General features: G+C 29.6%; 1 protein-coding gene across 1 annotated transcript; it reads left to right on the forward strand.

Moving 5' to 3' along the window:
- Positions 1-4757: 4757 nt before the first annotated feature.
- Positions 4758-13266, forward strand: LOC113376802 (coatomer subunit alpha). Its single transcript, XM_026616866.1, has 13 exons — positions 4758-4837; positions 5901-6048; positions 6327-6594; positions 6745-6968; positions 7219-7307; positions 7546-7696; positions 7966-8111; positions 8356-8554; positions 8795-8934; positions 9376-9600; positions 10317-11094; positions 11504-11881; positions 12389-13266. Exons 1-13 carry the CDS (start codon positions 4758-4760, stop codon positions 13223-13225), a joined length of 3663 nt encoding a protein of 1220 aa, XP_026472651.1. The 3' UTR covers positions 13226-13266.
- The last annotated feature ends 8028 nt before the right edge of the window (positions 13267-21294 follow it).

Raw genomic sequence — 21294 nt, forward strand, 5'->3', positions numbered from 1 at the left:
TATAAATCAAATAACTTAGATTTAAATGCAAGTTTTTCGGTAATGAAATTGGTATCTTAAATTTTTAAAATGCTAATTTTGCGTGATACGTTTATTTCAGCTGGTTTCTGTTTTCGTACGTTTAAAATGGAAAATATTCAAAATTAGATTCAATAGGTACAATAAATGTAAATAAAGAAAATTGTTTTCTTGTATCTTGTATATTTGAAATGTATGTATGTATGTTTTATGCTTATGTATTGATAAATGAATATGTATAATATATATATATATATATATATATATATATATATATATATATATATAATGTGTGTGTGTATAATTTGTCGTTTTGTATATATGCAATTAGATCTAAGAATTTATTCATTTTGAACATGTTTATACGTTGTATATATAATAATGTATATTTTATATCTTTATATTTTTATGACGTAAGATGTTGAAAAATAATTGAATTATAAGAATAGAGTTAAGCTGACTTCTAATTGTAAGTATAGTTTTATATCCCAGGTCATGTATGAAACGATACGTTTTGTTGTAAATATCTCTTACGTTTTCTTTATTTCATGTTTTATATAGAAATGTAAATAATTTTTTATATATGCTCTACTCGCCTATGTGAAAATTATGTAAAAATTATGTGAAAAGTTTCATAGCATGCGTTTTGTACTTCTATAATTATATAGATATATTTATTGAAATAAAATGTATTTGTTTTTTAAATAGTTTATTTATTGAAGTCATTTTTTTAATAACAATTTGTACATTACATAATATATTAATCAACCGAAATTGAGATTTAGATATTTACTTAGATTGAATTTTCAACTATTTATTTAGAAAAGTTTCCGATTTAAATTAAATCTAAACATTACGATTTCCAATTGATTTCTCTCAAACACATTTTAATTATCTGTCATTATATTAATTATAGTGCACAAACACGTGTTTGTGTGTTCTAAAATTGTATTTTAACACTTTCCACTCGCGAATTCCGAGATTTATATGAATTTTGCCGCCGGAGCGGTGGCATTCGAGTCGAAGGGGTTAATATTCCAAATTTTGATTAATTCATATGATTTAATCAATTTTCGTAGGACTATTTTTAGTGCATGAATTTTATTGCCATGTTAAATTTCACGTGAAACGTCGAAACATATTTTTTTTAAGAAACATAATATATTAATTTGTGAAATATTAAGCATCTGCTAAGAAAATACTGGCACTATTACATATATCATGTGAGTCATTATACATTTCCTTATCTAGACCTTGAAATTAATCGTAAGTTTTTTACACTACTCGCGAAGTTGTGTGGGCTGCTTACTTTTTTGTTAATTCCGAAGCCATTTCTAATGGCTTGGCCCTTTATGCTTATTTATCTATGGCTTGGTCGTTTTTTTCACAAATCTAATTGCGGCTCTTTCCTATCGAATTTATTTCGATGACTCTTAAATTTGTGAAATTTAAATTTTTCACACATTTTTTTTAAACTTTGATGCATTTTTTAAATTAAACGACTTATCGTAGGGTCGTAATATTATAGAATGTCCCTGATATCTATCTACATAAAAAAGTTTAATCAAAACATTTTTTTTCAACAGTTAATTATTACGAAACGGTTCGGCCGATCATTGTCCAAAACTAATCAGCATCATCATCTTTACTACGCGACTTCATCTTTCGAGTAGTTTTTGAATGTTGTAAATCGTTTAGACTCAGATTTTTTTGGCTGAAACGTGGGCGATCTTTCTTATTTTTTGGTTTTCAATATTACAAAAAATCGGTTCGGCCGATCATCGCACAAAGCTGAGAAACGATAGTCCTTATCGAGTTACATCAAATGGTTCGATTCAGCAGTTTTTGAGAAAACCTCAAAAAATCTGGTATTTTTTTCACATTTAAAGCCGTAATATTTCAGTATGTTTTATAAGACCATTATATCTATTGCTAAAACAATGGTGCATGGCATCATGCTTGAAAAATTGCTGGAAATTTTTTTTTTAAAAAAAAGGTTTAACATTTTTTAAAAACTTTGACGAATATAGATTTTTAAGAAATTTGAAATGAAAAAAAAAATTAAAAAATTTGAAAAATTTTAAATCTAGTTTATATTTTGGAAAATTTGAAATTGGTAAGGCAAGTTACTTCAAGATTTCAAAAAAAACTTTTTTTAATTTCTAAAAAAACTTTTTTAAAACAATAAGAAAATTTGATATAAATAGCTAAAATTGTAAAGCTTTCTTATATACTTGAAATAAATATTTTAACTTTGCAATTCATGAATATATATTTGCGGATAAAAAATTATTTTTGAACATTTCTATTCAAACCTCGCGCCATCAGTAGAAGCATTTCGGGCAATACTTGTTTTTTTTTTATTTATTTATACTTAAACATTTATTAATGAAATGAAATAATTTTAACAGAGATCAAAATAATTAGTGCGTAATTTCGATTTTTATTTGATTTTTTTTAAATAAAAATTTTGAAAAAATGAGATTTTTGAGAATCTTTTAAAAATTTTGACTTTTTTGTAAAATTTGATTTTTTTTGTCTCGAATTTTTTTTGAAAATTTTGAATTTTTTTCAAAGCAATCATGCTACGCGGCTATTTCAGAGAAAAAATACCGAAGCGCCGCGCCGCAGTATAACGGATAAACTTTAGAAATGTTAACAAAATGTATACTTATTATATTATTCGTATTCTAAAATATAAGATAATTTGATGTAACGGTTCTCTCTCAATATAGCTTTTGATAGCCCTCATAAAAAACGACCGATCGGTATGTCACAATTGCAATTTTAAACGAACATATACACCACATTGGTTTATTATTGTCACAGCGGGGATGTTGGCAGGGATTTATATAGAATATTGCTACAACATCACGTGCTTACTGGGCAATTTATTTAATTCTTAAAAATATGATTTAAAAAATATCTAGATTAAGTTTTGTTTGTTTGGTTTTTCATGTAAACCTATTAAACGTCGTCGTCCAATTTATAAGCCTACACATTTTGTCTACAAAATATGAATGCTGAAAATTACAGAATTTATAATAATCTTTTGAAAATTATGGTACGAGAAGTACCAGCAATTTGCCTTAAAGCACGACCCCATTCACACTAGTTGTTTTAAATTTAAGATTTTGCTTCCTTTTAATATTAGTTCAAGTTTAAGTTTATGATCGAACATGTATATATATAGTTAAAAAGAGTGCGCGTAAGGATCACACGCGATTGAAGTAAAACTTTTAAATTGTATGAGTAGGCAAAAACGATAAAAATAAAAAAAAAAACATCATATTGAATTTTAAAAATCATCTTTTAATAATCATATAACATCAATAATAATAAGATCTCCTGAGCATCGGCACAGCTGTCCTACTGATATTAAGAGTTTGAATATGATGTGAAGCTTTCTTCCTAATTTTGTTACCTATCTTACCGGGAAATTCAAACCATAAACGTAGAAGTTCATCATTACCGCCAAGTTGTATGTACACTAATTTTCCTACACAACCATTAGCTAAGCCATCACTTACATCAATATTAGTTGTTATAATGTAAAATTTATTCAGAACTAAAATTATTTCATACGGCAAACCCCCGGTATCAATAACCGATTTTTGTGAAACTGCTGACGAATGTATGATTGTTGATCTGTCGCATGGCAACCTACATAAATATCCGTGGCAGTAGATATTATTTTGTCTTCAACGAGATTCAATATAAATTTATTATATTCCATGGCACATTTATTCTCTAAGAAAAGTCTTATTCCATGAGGACATTACATAAAAAACGTGATTCAATTAATGCAAGTTCATATAGGGTTTAGCGCTCGACTTACGCATGACATGACGGGAGTGGATACTCGCGACATCAGCGCTTACGGCGTCGTAGTGTTCAACTACACGTTGGCATTTTCGTTGCATTTGTACGGATTTACACCCGTGTCGCGCCTAAAAATTTTTACACCCATATCGCGCCTAAAGAAGTTTTACTTCAAAAACAGATTAAAAATTAAAATTATACTATTTTACAGGGACTGAAGATCTATATAATATAGTAGGTACTTTTTTTTGTTAAATTTTGGCTTTTGAGTAGATAACCATTCCCAAGATTATACTTATGATAGACAAATAAACATGCTTATAAGATTCATTCAAACATTTCTTTAATTCACGGACAACATTCGAATCATACTCTTCTTTTATCTATGATTCGAATACTTTTAAAAAAAGTGGATTTTTCATGCTTATCAAATACCAATGCCTAAACCCAGTGGCGTCGAAACCGTGTGGGCTGGGTAGACTTGAGCCCATTTTCCTTTTATTCTTTTCTCAAAAAACGAGCCCACTGGGTGTCTAAAAAAACGAACCCACTGCATAAAAAAAAACGAGTCCACTGGCTGTATAAAAAAAAGAGCCCACCCGACGCCACTGCCTACACCAAATGAATCGGTCAAATAAAATAAATCCATAGAATTTATAATCCATGATCGTCTCGGTGTGCGCGTATCGCATAGATAAACAAGTATAAATGGCGTATCGATTCTAACCTATCATTTCAACGCTTTGACAGTTACCCTACACTGTTGGCCGCTCTGTGCAATGTTGTGCTTGGGGACGTGTACAAGTATTTCGTTTCTGAGTTGTCAAATTCTTCAAATTTTTATATTCACAATTATAAAAAACAATAATAAAGTGTTCTATGTAATTATCGATTGAAAGTAATATAAGTACATAAATATGTTGACGAAATTTGAAACAAAATCCGCCAGGGTAAAAGGATTATCATTCCATCCAAAAAGGCCCTGGATTTTGACTAGGTATATTTGTTGTTTTGTGACGAGATATAGTATTAGAAATATAAAATTGTGTTCTATTTATAGAACGATACAGAGTTATTCAAGTAAAATTAAATAAACTAACACATTGTTTATGTTAACACTAACAATGATTAGTCTCTCCAAACAAACTGTTGTTAAATCTGATGAAATACTAAGCATTTATATGTAAAATTATTTCTTGTAATAAATTTCTGATAATTTTTTAATTTATATTAATTTAATAGCTTCCAGCCAGAATTTGACACTTCAATGTACTGATCGACTTAGTACTAGAAATGTGCATGAAAAAAATATTGTCTAAATGAGTGTCTATGTCATTCATTATTTCTACTTCTTTATAATTACAATTACAAGATCATTAAAAGTTTTCGCAGAAGAAGAATGATCTTTTGTCAACGTTTTCTTAAGAACGACTTAAACATTGGGAATAATGGACTACAATATCAATATCAATATTCGAAATAATGCACTATATTTAATACAGTTACACATATTATATGTCTCTTTAAAAAATATCAATAAAAAATTGCAATTATTAGTTTTTAGTACAAGCAAAAATTTTATTTTTGAAATAAATAGTTGAAAATTTTATTCAAAATATAAATTTATTGATGTCGGTTATTTGCACGTAATGTTTAAGTTCATGCAATTTGCCTTAAGGCTAAATACTGCATTCACTTAGTTGATATTTGACTTTATTGAAAATCTGAAACAAAATTGTTGTTTTATTTTACATTATTACAAATTTAGTAAACTTATTATTTATTAGTCACTCGTCAAATATATAATGTTACCTAACTGAAATGAAACAAAATGATTATTGAATCTTATGTTTATTAATTTAAAATTCATAATTACTCTTAAGAATGCTAGTAATAGAAAGTATTAAAATATAAATAAATTTCTATTTAAGCACAAATTCCCACACAAGTTACTTATAATTATTATTTATTATTATTGTTAATATTATTGTCATTTTTATTATTATTGTCATTATTTGATTATCATTCATTCATTAAGCACATATAATTATTATTTTTAGTTTACATAATGGCGTTATTCAATTATGGGATTATCGTATGTGCACATTACTGGACAAATTTGATGAACACGATGGGCCTGTGCGTGGAATATGTTTTCACAACCAACAACCACTCTTTGTCTCTGGAGGAGATGATTATAAAATAAAGGTTTATATTTTTTACTTTTGTGTAACAATTTAGAGGTAAAACATAATCATTTTTTATAATCTACAATTATGGCAAGGCAACCAAACTTAGAATACAAAATATTTAAATTTCAATTACCTCTATTAAAAAAAGAATAGTTTTCAATATAAATGATAAGAATCATAATTATGTATAGTTTAAAAGTTCAAAAATATTTTACTGAGTCTGGGTTAAAAAAAGGGTAAAGTAATCACTGATTAAAAAAAATATGACTAAATATTCTATACAATTTTGAACAGGTTTGGAATTACAAGCAAAGGCGCTGTATATTTACATTATTAGGTCATTTGGATTACATTCGCTCCACGCTATTTCATCATGAATATCCTTGGATACTGAGTGCTTCTGATGATCAGACTATTCGTATATGGAATTGGCAATCTCGAACATGCATATGTGTGCTTACTGGCCACAACCACTATGTTATGTGTGCCATGTTCCATCCAACTGAAGATACATTGGTGTCAGCTTCTTTAGATCAAACTGTTCGAGTTTGGGATATTTCTGGTAATCAGTTTTGACATATTATTTTTTTAATGATTTTAGTAATAAGTTTATTTATTAATCTATACCATAGTATGTTAATTCCATTCATAAAAGTTATGAAATATGAATAGTCTACATTGTGCACTTTTATATAAATATTTATATGTACAGGTTTAAGAAAAAAGAATGTAGCACCTGGACCCGGTGGTTTGGAAGATCATCTTAAAAATCCTGGTGCTACCGATTTATTTGGCCAAGCTGATGCTGTTGTAAAATATGTATTAGAAGGTCATGACAGGGGTGTTAATTGGGCACATTTTCATCCAACTTTGCCTTTAATCGTCTCAGGTGCTGATGATAGACAAATTAAGCTTTGGAGGATGAATGAGTATAAGGTATAATATTTATCCATAGGAAAAATATGTTACTTGTAATAAAACAATTATCTTTTGGATTAATTTCATATATATATATATATATATATATATATATATAAATATATATATATACATATAATTTAAAATGTATGTAATATTATTAATCTTATTTTTTAATGTTTAAATACTTTCACACAGGTATATCATTTTTATTTTAAATTTTTATTCGTCTTCAAACTCTTATTGAGTGTGATAATTTTTATTTTAGGCATGGGAAGTTGATACTTGCCGAGGACATTACAATAATGTCTCTTGTGTCTTATTTCATCCAAGGCATGAGTTAATTATATCTAACAGGTATATCATGATATTCAAAAACTTTAAATACTACTACATTTTTACTAATAACTTGATACTAGTAAATTTACTTGAAAAATTATATTATATACCTTCTACTTATTCTTTAATTTTTTCATTCAAATTTTCAGACATTAATTTAAAATTTTCATTTTATATTTATGACTTTTACTATAACATGTTCATTAACTCTCCATTTGTAAGTTTATTATTAATTGTTATATACAATATATTTCAGTGAAGACAAAAGTATCCGAGTTTGGGATATGACCAAAAGAACATGTCTACATACATTCCGTCGAGAACATGAAAGATTTTGGGTTCTTGCTGCACACCCCACATTAAATTTATTTGCTGCTGGTCATGATACTGGGATGATTGTGTTTAAGGTATCATATTTTATAATATCAAGAGTTTAATTATACCTAAATTAGTGAATTAATTTATTCATTTATTAATATAATTATGTAATTATTGCTTCATCCAGATCTCAATCATTTGAAGACTATTTTTATGGAATTTTTTAAGGATTTTATTGTGCAATACTAAGAGACGGACTTTGAACTTTGTACAGATTTTTATAAGAGAAAATAATTATATTTTTATTGAGAAAAGAAATTCCTATAATATTTTAAAAATATGTGGTTATATATTTTAGTTGGAAAGAGAGAGACCGGCATATGCAGTACAAGGCAATATGTTGTTCTATGTGAAAGATCGCTTTGTACGCAAACTAGATTTCACCACTTCTAAGGACTCACCAGTTATGCAAATTCGTGGCGGTGGAAGGGTTCCACTTTATAGGCAATTATTTATTTGTATTACAATATGATTAATTAATTTTGAATGTTTGAGTTGCCAGATTAATTGTCATTAGACCTCCAAAAATTAAAAATCCTGGTAATAAGAAATAAGAAGTAATTGTTTTTGTATTGTAGTAGTAGTAGGTTCTCTTATAATTAGTTATTAAGAAAAAACTGTTTTGAATCTCACACATGTTTTTGTTTTTAACATTCTTTAAAATTTATTTTGATTTTATATTTTCTAGTATGTCCTACAATCCAGCTGAGAATGCAATACTACTTTGCACTCGCACCACTTGTTTGGAGAACAGTACATACGATTTATATTCTATGTCAAAAGACTCAGATTCATCAAGTTCAGAAACTGAAAGTAAAAGATCTTCGGGAATAACTGCTCTTTGGGTTGCTCGTAACAGATTTGTTGTTCTAGACAGGGCAAATCAGGTAGGTAAAGTTTGTTATCTCTAAATGATAAATTATATTTATTCTACCTATTTAACATGACTAATTTTAATACCAAAACATTACATTTCCACATTTTTCAATCTTTTTCACAAAGTTTATGCTTAATTTAAAGTTAAAGTATTTGTTTTAATTGAATTATGTTTAGTACACGAATATACCCTATTTCATACTAATAAAATTAATGAATATACTTTAATATATTTTTTGGATATTTCACAGCTCGTAATAAAAAATTTGAAAAACGAAGTTACCAAAAAGGTTCAGACACCTGGGTGTGATGAAATATTCTATGCTGGCACAGGAATGCTCCTTTTACGGGAACCAGATTGTGTTACTATGTTTGATGTTCAACAGAAGAGGTAATAATTACAAAAACCTAAATAATCTTTTTTTTAACTTATATTTATTATAAATATATTTATTATAATTACTTACTAAACGTAAGTGTGCCATATTCTGGTACATTAAAGAATGTCTGACTTTAAAGATGATTTTCAGAAAAAGTAGGAAAGTGAATGAAATAAAAGTGTTCTATTTGGTATTTTGATGAACTACAAGTTTGTTTCTAATTCTGTGATAAATTTTGGCGCCTGACATAATTCTGTACAACGCTGTACACTATTCCGTGATAGCGCCTTGATAAATGTTCTTGAATGAATTACAAAACATATAGTCACTAAATAATAACACTTCGATATAATTTCAAACACATATTTTTATAGAAACTCTGATTCAAAATGTATTGATCATATCTTTTTATTATTATATCCAAAAATGTATTGATTATATATTATTTGCAGATCACTTGCTCAGGTAAAAATTTCAAAGTGCCGATATGTAGTCTGGTCCAATGACATGTCACATGTGGCTTTATTAGCAAAACACACTGTCACAATTTGTAATCGCCATCTGGAAACACTTTGTTCAATTCACGAAAATACGAGAGTGAAATCAGGGGCTTGGGATGAGAGCATGGTTTTCATTTACACAACAAGTAATCATATCAAATATGCCATAAGCAATGGGTAAGCATTACAGAAAAATTAGTATTCTACATTGTTATTGTATTTAACCTAAACAATTTTGAATTATTGAATATTTTGTCAAAAACAATTTAGATATTGTCCTGCTGCTGTACTTGTATATATTTTAACAATGATAGTTGAAAAAGTCTTAATAATTACTCCTAAATTTATTACATTTCATTTTTAATTTTTTGTTGATGTAATTTATTTTTTTTCATGAATATATATTTTTAGTGAATTATTAAAAAACCAAACTTTACACTGATATTTTTAAAATTTTAAAGAATTCTATTTATATTTGAAAGTTTTTACTTTTAATTTTTCCATAGTCATGAATATACAGATGCACGCATGGATACAAACTTTAAAAACTGCTGACTTTTTAGAATATTGACTTTGTATTGACAGTATGAATAAGTGCTTGATTTTTAGCACTTCCAATGTTATGAAGGAATAAGTGCAAAAATCAGTTTGCATGCAATGAAAATTATCTTATAAACAAATGGTTTTTATTATGAATTACACTTACAACTTCTAGACTATTTATAAGAATTTTTTAATTTCTTGAGTGATACCAAGTGTTTTAAGCCTGTTAATTATTGATTTTGGATTGTTTTATATATGATCCAAGGTTTTGTTCTAAATTTTATTATATATTAATTACCAAATAAATTATTAGACCTCAGAATGTTATTAATATCTTAAATATAATATAGGGATCATGGTATAATAAGAACTTTGGATCTACCTATCTATATTATACGAGTCAAGGGAAATCAAGTATTTTGCTTAGACCGTGAATGCCGTCCTCATGTTCTAAATATTGATGCAACAGAATATAAATTCAAACTAGCTCTTATAACCAGAAAATATGAAGAAGTATTACATATGGTGCGCAATGCTCGACTAGTTGGCCAAAGTATTATTGCATATTTGCAACAGAAGGGCTATCCTGAAGTAGCTTTACATTTTGTCAAAGATGAGAAAACAAGATTTGGTTTAGCTCTGGAATGTGGAAATATTGAGGTTGCTCTTGAGGCAGCCAAATGTTTGGATGATAAAGCATGTTGGGAGCGTTTGGGTAATGTTGCATTGTTGCGTGGAAATCACCAAGTTGTTGAGATGTGTCATCAACGAACTAAAAATTTTGAAAAGTTATCATTTTTGTATTTGATTACTGGAAATCTGGAAAAATTAAAGAAAATGACTAAGATTGCTGAAATAAGAAAGGATACACCAGCACAATATCAAGGGGCTTTAACTTTGGGGGATGTTCCAGAAAGAATTAAGATACTGAGCTCTAGAGGTTTGTTTGGACTTGCATTTTTAACTGCTGCCACTCATGGTTATCATGATGTAGCGTCAGAACTAGCATCAACAATACAAGAGAGTGGTCAAACCTTGCCAGAAATTAACCCAAATGCCAAATTCTTATGCCCACCAATGCCAATTCAACAAGCAGAAACAAATTGGCCACTACTTACTGTTTCAAAAGTAAGTACTTTTTGTATTTAAAATACTGTAAAACAAGTTTTCTAATATATAATTGATACCATAATAATCATTAGTCCATGATTGACCAAGATAATTGGTTAATTTTCACATAGAAAAAGTTTTTGCAATTTATCAAAATAAAAGAATTAAGATATATATATATATATATATATATATATATATATATATATATAATATAATTATATAATTTTTCTCTATTGATGATTTGGAAAAGAAAGCTAGTTTCAACTGTAGAAGATTAAACAATCATCCTAAACTCAGTCAAACCAAATTCCAATTTTCAAAGTTCAGATTTTTGTAAAGAGTCTATGTATTTGTATGTTTTAAATTTTTTTTATCTATTCAACTGAATTCGTTGTATAATAATAAATGTTTACAAATGTTTCAGGGATTCTTTTCTGGAGCTGTTTTCACTCGTGATACTGCCAATATACATCAGGCACTTGCCGCTGAGTCTGCTCTTGATGCTCCTGCTGAAGGTTGGGGAGAAGATGCCGAATTGGGTCTCGATGATGAAGATAACGAATTTAAGGAGGCAATCGAAAATCCAGAGAACACTGAAGGCCCCGGATGGGATGTAGATGATGAAGATTTAGAATTACCAGAAGAGCTGGCTCCAGCTGGTGGTCAAGATACCGATTCCTACTTTGTTCCACCAGTTAAAGGTATATCACATACGCAGTACTGGATTAATAATTCACAACTGCCGGTGGATCATGTGCTAGCTGGATCGTTTGAGAGTGCATTTAAGTTGCTGAACGAACAGGTAAAGAAATCAATAACTATGATTTTGTACTATTGGATATGAAAAGTTACCATTTTTACCCAAGATTCAGCCCGGAAAATCTCAATATATATCATATTTTTAGATATATGCAAATTAATTCATTATTTAAGAATAAAAACTACTTTGATTAAATTTATCTTTTGAAGAAAAAAAAAAACCATAAACATGAAGCAAACATAAAAGTAGTGAGTTCTATTTTGCGGTGGAAATAACAACTTTTCTGTGGGATCTCAATAATCGTTTTTTTTTTTCAAACTACAAATTTTTGCTACCAATATGTTTTAAAATAGATTCAATATTGTGTTTGTAAAACTAATACAAATTTAATTAATTTATTACTAATTTGAATAATGATTTGAAGTTAAGAGTTTGAAGTTATTTTGTTCTATTAATGATTGACATTAACTATCCAATAGAAATGTTTATACATAGAAATGTTCTACATGTTTTTTTGTAAAACAACATATACGTAATTTTTTTTTTCAGATTGGCGTTGTAAACTTTGAACCACTTAAGTCCTTATTCCTTAGCACATACTCCCGTTCCAGAATGTCCTATTCAGCCTTCCCAAATTTATTATCATTGTATGCCTTTCCTCAAAGAAATTGGAAGGACACAGTTCCCAAAAATGGATTGCCTGCAATTGGTTTGAAATTAAATGATTTGGTGCAATTATTACAAATATGCTATCAATTGACTACTAGTGGAAGATTTGTTGAAGCTGTTGAAAAATTACAAACGTTGTTATTAAATATACCTCTTCTTGTGGTTGATAGCAAGCAGGAAATTGCAGAAGCCCAACAACTTCTACAGATATGTAGGGAATATATATTAGGTCTGAAAATGGAAACACACCGTAAAGGTATGCCTAAAAGTACTTTGGAAGAACAAAAGCGTTTATGTGAAATGGCGGCATATTTCACACATTGCAATTTGCAACCTGTACATCAAATCTTAACACTTAGAACAGCACTAAATATGTTCTTTAAACTGAAGAATTACAAAACGGCAGCATCTTTTGCAAGAAGGCTTTTAGAATTAGGCCCAAGGCCTGAAGTTGCGCAACAAGCCAGGAAAATATTACAGGCTTGTGATAAAAACCCTGTTGATGAGTTTCAGTTGGAGTATGATGAACAAAATCCTTTCAATTTATGTGGAATTTCTTATAAACCTATATATCGAGGTAAACCAGAGGTGAAATGTCCTTTATGTGGTACTTGCTATATGCCACAGTTTTCAGGTATGTTATGTACAGTATGCGCAGTAGCGGAAATAGGAAAAAGTTGTTCTGGTTTGAAAATATCCGTTTCACAGTTTAGATAAATTGCAAGTAACCAATCATTGTATTTTCAATATAAATTACTGCAAGCAATAATATATAAAATGTGAAATTTATATTCAAATTTGATATAAAAATAATGTCTTTATATTGTAAGATAATTTTATCAATTTAGTTTTAAGATTTTATTATAATTTTCATAAATGAATAAATATATAGTTTATATTATATGCACAGCGTTACATTTTAAATTAAGCTAAACATATAGATTAACTTAAAGTCATTTAATTTATTAACATAAATACCTGGATTCTAGGACTTTAATAGTCAGTCTGTTATAAAGCTAGAGCGATATTTATTCTTACTAGAAAATGTGGATAAAAAATATGTTTCAAAAGTCATAGTCAGAGCATGCTTATGTTTCAAAAGGCAAAGAGCATGCCATTGTTGTATTTAATTTTATTAGGGGATATTTAAGATGGGTAACACTCAGCAGGTAAAAAAGTAGATAGACAGGTAGGCAGGTAGATCATATACAAATCAAATGATTATTGATTAAGTTGATTATTTGCACATATCTGGAAGTTAATGCAACTTGCCACAAGGCGAAATGTCACTAACTACTTTAATTTTTTATTTATAAATATATTTTATACGATCCTGGAAAATAGCATGTCCCCTTCTTTATGAACTCTAAATTATTGAAATCAATTTTTTTTTCATGAAACGGTCACTGAAAACGGAAATATATATATATATATATATATATATATATATATATATATATATATACTAGCTGACTCGGCAAACGGTGTTTTGCCATAAAAAATATTTTTGGTATAAAATGTTTAGTATAAAAATAACTGATTCCAAAATATATAACAAAACATATATGAATAGTTTGCAAAGCACGCCACTTATAAAGGTTTCTAGATCATATTAATAGTCTTTGCAAGAGCCAACTTAATTTGTAAATGATTCTATAAATTAAATTAGCACATTTCAAGTTTCAGATTTTGAAATATTTTTATGGCGCTTTTCATTAATTCATTTATTTTTGAATTCAGCAAATTGACTGAGATTGGAAAAAATTGAGAAAGTAAAAAAAATCAGCTTCACCATAAAGTTGTATGGTATTCCTATCAAAAACTGTTGTATCTTCAGATTTTAATATTCAATCTCTCTATTTTTTTTTTTTTTACAAAAATTGCTCTTTACGCAAGCAAACTATGTGCTGTTTGTGCATTGGGAAATATTTGTACAATGGGAAAATGGGAGGGGCGGACAACCCATGATAAAAACTGACTGAATGGTGGAAACTTATTCCATTACTAAAATGGCTGTTATGAAATAGAGATTTGTGAAGGGTAAAAGGGTAAAAATATAAAATTGTATGCATTTTTTAATTCCGCATTATGAAAATTAAATTAAAGGAAAATTGATTCCTAGATTTAAAAAAAAGTTAGGGGCGGACAATCATTGATAAAAATAAATAGTTTTTTGAAGTAAAAAGAGTTGTATGTATTGCCCTCGCCAAAAATAAATTGTTTTTTGAAGTAACATTGGAGCATTTTCATGAACCAGAAAAAAAAATCAACTAAAATATGATCAACCCCATACAGCACGGGTCAAACAATGGTCGACCTGTTTGGTACCATTTACAGCCTACCGGGTTATTATAAGCCCATTATGGGCCAATTTATGACGCAGTGGGCTTAGACCCATACGTTACGCGCCGGGTCAAACAATGGTCGACCTACTCTGACCCATTACTCACCGAGTTGTTATGGGCAAATGAAAAATGTATTCAAATATACCGCGCATGCGCATACGCGTGCGCGGCGTTTGCACAACTAGCGCACAGATGGCGGCACTTATGTTGTTCGGCATTTGTATTTCTTTGTCTGTTCTCATGACTGTCATAGATAAACACGATGAACAAATATAACCTGAGTACTGTATACGTATACTTATGCTACTAAAATTCTAAACAATATTAGAATATAATATATTCGTAATTTGTTTGTCGTTTGACTCTGTAATTTGTCAAAAAAAATTCTATAAATATATATGTCTGATAAAAAAATTCGCAAACACATTGCGACTGTGTCAGATAGACATTTTTATAGAAGACTTTTTTGGGAAGTGCAGAAATTACGTTCGGAAAGTGTTTTGCAGAACTCTGAATGCGTAAAGGATTGCCTAGTACTAGTGCTTTTACAATAGATAATATTGAAACTGCGACTAATGCTTCTATTGGAGATGACTTTGAAGGACCGTCTTCTTGCCAGGCAGAGTTACAGGGTGATGTTGAAACAAATGATTATATTTCTCTTTCATATAGCGAGGATAGTTCCAATGAAGATATAACTGAAGTTTTTGATGCAAGACAATTTTTAGCAGACTGGGTTGTGAATTGTCAGATACCTCATAATGCTGTATTCGCACTACTTGAAGGGCTAAAACTTCATGATTGTTTCAGTGATTTACCAGCAGATAGTAGAACACTTCTGAAAACAAAAAGAACTGCTGTATCAAAAGTTGTAAGTCCAGGTGAATATATTCATTTTGGTTTATTAACTGGATTGAAAGATTCTATTGATAGGTTGAAATTGATATCTTCTATCATTGAATTAGAAATTAATGTAGATGGTTTGCCTCTCTCGAATTCTTCGAACATGTCAGCTTGGTCTATTAAGCACTGAGGGTTTTGATCACAATGGGAAACAATATAAGGTACGCATCAAATATTTTGTTTGTGATACTCCCGCCAAATCATTTATATTGCAGAAAAGGGACACACAGGCTGCTTCTGTTGCTCGAAATGTCTTGCTCGTGGTTCAAATATTAATCGCAGAATTTGCTTTCCAAAAATGCAATCACCTGCAAGAACAGCTGAACACTTTCGAAGCTTAGAAGATGAAGACTACCACAATGGCTATACGAGATTGCTTGAAATACCGTACATTTGTTTAGTTACTAATGTACCACTTGACTATATGAATTTGATTTGTTTAGGAGCAGTTAAGAGATTGATGCTTTTGTGGACTGAAGGTGAGCTTCCAATTCGTTTGCCATGTGCTAAAACTAATGACTTTTCCAATTTTTTATGCAGCTTAAAGATTTATATATCCAAGGACTTTGCTAGGAAGCCTCGATCATTGAAATATATGAGACCATGGAAAGCTACAGAATTTAGACAATTATTATTGTATAGTGGTCCAGTAGTTTTGAAATCTCATGTCATATTTCAAATGACTTTTATAAAAATTTTCTTACTTTACATATTGCTATTAAAATTTTATGTAGCAACACGTTATTAAATGATCTTTTAGATTATGCTCAGCAACTACTTCATCATTTTGTTGAAAGATTTAAGGTTTTATATGGAGATCATTATGTAAGTCATAATATATATAACATTTTACACTTAGCTAATGACACCAGAAGTTTTGGTACACTTGATTCATTTAGTGCCTTTAAATTTGAGAATTACATGCAGGTCTTGAAAAAATACATACGGAAGTCAGAGAAACCATTGCAGCAAAGTTATGAAAGATACTTTGAGGTAAAAGAACTTTTTATGGGAAAACATGTAAGGCCTGTAGCCATGCCTAGAGCTTGTGAGATGTCTATGCATTTCGAAGGACATTTGATAGAATATTGTGGTAAACCTCAGTATAAGGTTGTATATTGTTCAGATTTTACATTCAATATTAATAAAAAGGCTGATTCATTACGGCACCAGGTTTTAATGAATATAGGCTTAATAAGCAGTGATGCCAGTGTGATATGAAGGATGATTTGCCTGATTATACACTGGCAGTTTATAATAAATTTCCTGTTCGGACAGAGGCAGAACTGCTAGATGTGGAGCAGCTATTGACAGATGTGAGAATAGCAGAGATATCGCTAAATATGATGTTACCCAATGGATAAAAGTGGACAAATCAATTATATATACTGCTAAATATACATATACCGTCATGCCCATGACAGATTTATTTGCATTTTTCCGTAAGTTGAAATATATTCCACATATTTCGAAAATGTCAACTAACATTTTTTATTTGATAAAATAAACCTGTAAAACTATAATTCAAATTTTGTTATTTTCAGTGCTTTAGAAGATGGTGAACCCAATGTGAATAATTAGTTTAAATTATATAAATAATAATAATACTATACATAGAAAATAATAGGTTTTAGGATAATAATCACCAAAAATTTAGTTAAGTTAGTTTAATTTAGTTATTTTCTAGTAATGTAAATGAAATTATTTTTAATAAATATATTACTTATGGAGTTGCAGTTTTAGCTCATTTGATTTTTATAACTATATGGATTATTTATATTTAATACAAATACGCACGGAAAGTATGCAACAATTGTTGCACTATATACCGCCATTTTGACCCATCGCGATACCATTCCAGCCCCATAGCATACCCGTATTGAACCCGGCGGGTTGACCATGGGTCAAACCAGGGCTCTGACATATGTGCCGCCATGGGTTCACCTATGTTCATATATGGTACCAGTGGGTTGACCATAGGTTAACCCTACAGCCCATTGTGACGACCATAGGTTGACCCTATGTCAACCATGTGCTGTGTGGGACGTTTATATTTATTTACATAAAAAGTAAATAAACAGAACCTAATAAAGCGAAATTAGAATCAATGGCATTGTCTAGTATTAACACTTTCCACTCGCAAATTCCGAGATTTATATGGATTTTGTCGACGGAGCGGCGGTATCCGAGTCGAAAGGGTAAATTTATAAGAATTATATAAACTAAAGTCATTTAATTGAAGTATATAAGTAAGTTTAAGAACTTAAGATAGAATTAAAATTAAAATCTGATTTATTTTCGATATCAAATTTTTTTTTTGTAAATTAAAAAAAAGGTAATTTTGAAATATATTTTTTTCAACAAAAACAATTGTTTTATTAATAGCAAAGTTTTTTGATTCATTCAAATCGGATGCTTAGATCTCTCAAAAACTGCCGTTTTTGCACATTTAGCTCTGTATCTCCGAAAAGGCTGGACCTGCCTTTGCCAAAAACTAATCACCACTTCTCTCCATCGTTACGAATAGAACGTTCGTTGAATTATACAAATCGGATAATCTGTTCTCTCAAAAACTCGATTTCAATTTTCTGCATCCTTTGCTCCGTATCTCCGAAACGTTTGGACCTGTCTTTGCCAAAAAGTAATCAGCATATCTCCCTATCAATAAAAATCGAATGTTTTATGATTCATTCAAATGGGTTGATCCGCGCGCTTGAAAATTGTATCCATACATATGCACACATTCATACATCCATTTTTTCTAAGGTATGCCAAAATGTTCAGAAACTTTCAAAACGTAAAGCAAAAATTTTCATTTTCGATTTTTGGACGAATACAATAACTTACCCTACGGAAAGTTAATAGTAAGTAATAATAGCTATAAAAAAATAAATAATATATAAGTATATCTGGGTTGTGTGCATTTATGTTTACTTATCTATGGTTGTGTGTATGTAGTCATCTGACTTTCTTCAAATTTTGTTCACATGAAATGATAAAGCTTAAGCAATTTGCTTTGAAGAAGAACTTCACTATTGCCGCTAATAGCATTTCTAAGTATTTGTGTTATATGTCCAGGGCATTAAACTATAATTTTCAATTTCGCCGGTTTCCTATCGTGCCACACCTTTTATCAGTTACTTCATGAGTCGGCCGGTCGCGCGCTGTCGCTGCCTTCTCTTTGTTTTATCATGTTATCAAGTTTCATTTTTCTAATTTTTGCATTGTTTCCAAAAATTATTTGCAATTTTCATATGATCATCATTTCCTACTTCCTCAGCCAGTCACAATGTAAAGGTAAAATTTTATTCAATTTGGTAACATGAAATTAAACTTTCTTATAAAATTTAATGTTTTATTCAGAGCTGATGATAGTAATTTATTCAATTTTATTAATAATGATTTACCGATATATGTATAATATAGCAATTTTATCTAAGACATACATATATTGCATTTTTAACTTCCCGTAGGGCAAGTTATAGTAATCGCAAAAAATCAAAAATGAAATTTTTTATATATCTTTACGTTTCAGATGTTTCTGAACATTTTGGCATACCTTAGAAAAAATGGATGTATGTGTGTGTGTATGTGTGTGTGTATGTGTATGTGTATGTGTATGTGTGTGTGTATGTATGTACGTGTGTGTATGTATGTGCGGATACAAATTTTCGTCGACGATTTCGGGAACACGGATCAACCGATTTGAATAATTCAAAAAACATTCGATTCGTATTGATAAGGAGACGTGCTGATTAGTTTTTGGCAAAGGCAGGTCTAGCCGTTCCGAAGATAAGGGGCAAAAAGTGCCGAAAACGGTAACTCAGTTTTTAAGAGAACGGAGCGTTCGATTTGAATAATTCAAAAAAACATTTCACTTGTATTGACAAGATGAAGAAGCGATAAGATTTTCATGAAGGTAGGTCTAGCGGTTTCGGAGATATGGAGAAAAAAGTAAAAAAAAGAGCCATTTGGCGGTCAAAAATGATCATTAGACATATGCACATCAAATTCTCAGATATTTTATAGAGATTTTAACAATAAGTATACATTTTGTTAACATTCCTATGGGTTCCGTATCAATGCTTATGCGTTAGACAGCGACGCGGCGCTTACGCGCTTTATATTTTGTCCCTATGCAGTTAAAGCAGTACGATTGCTTTGAAAAAAAAGTTCAGATCTTCCACAATATGTCAAAATAAAGAAAAAAAAAATATTTTTCAAAAAAAAAAATTAAAAAATTTTTTTTTTTTAAAAAAAAATTTTTTTTTCAAAAAAAAGTATTTTTTTGTCCAATTTATAGTTTCTCAAAAATCTTATTTTTTAAAAGTAATTTTTTTTCAAAAATGTAAATCGTTTTTAAAAAAATAATAATTTTTGGTACGGAAAGTTCCAGCAATTTGCCTTAAGGCACGATGCCTTAATTGCCTTAAGACAGAATTCCACTTACAGCTAGTTATTATTAGCTTTTAAGAATTTATTTATGTTTTATCTAGAAGTTGGTTTACCCAGTGGTTGGTGTGTTTTTGTAACTCCTTCAGTTAACGTAAAATTAAAACGAAAGAAACGCAAAGCAGACATAGCCTATCTATTATATTGATTGTATCTATGGTTCCTTGGCATGATCCATGATCCCGTTGCGTTGCCTATCTTTAACGACTTTGTTATTGTGCCTGTGGACTTGGCGTCGTTCGTCGCTTGTGTGCGTGCGACCGTCATGTGTGTGAGTGCGTGCTACGCTGGATCGTGTATATGGGTGTATGGTGTAGTCTCCTGTATACATCGGGATACGACGGCGTGCTCTTTAAGTCGCTTCTTCCGTTGTGAAAATAATTTTGTGCAATTATGTTTAAGTTAACTTTATCTGTGAAAGTGATGAATTAGTGATTAAATAAAGTGACAATGTAATTGTAGATTAGATTTGGTAGCTGATAACTCAAAAGGTTCGTATCGGATTTATAGATTTCATTCATAACAAGTTTTGAGAACAAGTGTTTGTAGCGTACGTTGACTTCTGTATCATGAATGCATACCTGTAATTCGTACATGCAAGAGTTTACGGCATAGTTCAATCTTTCTCGTTGCTGTTTATTTAATCATAATTTAATTTGTCTATTAGTCGGGTGATAAAATTTAAATACACCTACCCCCCTTTTCCATGAAAAACCGTGTAACTCGAAAAATTCACTTTTATAAGAAAAACCCGAGCTGAACGAAAATCACTATAAAAAAGCCCCTTTAGTTAGTTTTTAATATGATGAATAATAAATAAATTGAACGAAAAATAAATACTAATATATTTAATATTAAGCACATTTAATAAATTACAAGAATATTAATTATAATAAAACAAATAAAAAGTTTACATTAAGCTATCAATTATATATAAACACTAATTAAAAACAAAGTTTAAAAGAAATTATGGTTTTTGTTTTGATATTTCAAACAAACCAGCTTATATACACATAAAATTTACTTTTGATCATAAAACGGGGAGTTCTCATCTTACCTACACATTTCCATCATAGAAATATGTTA

Source organism: Ctenocephalides felis, unplaced genomic scaffold (genome assembly GCF_003426905.1).
Source record: "Ctenocephalides felis isolate EL2017-DRISC unplaced genomic scaffold, ASM342690v1 CF-g0.4_SCAFFOLD_01886, whole genome shotgun sequence".
NCBI classification, from domain to species: Eukaryota; Metazoa; Arthropoda; class Insecta; order Siphonaptera; family Pulicidae; genus Ctenocephalides; species Ctenocephalides felis.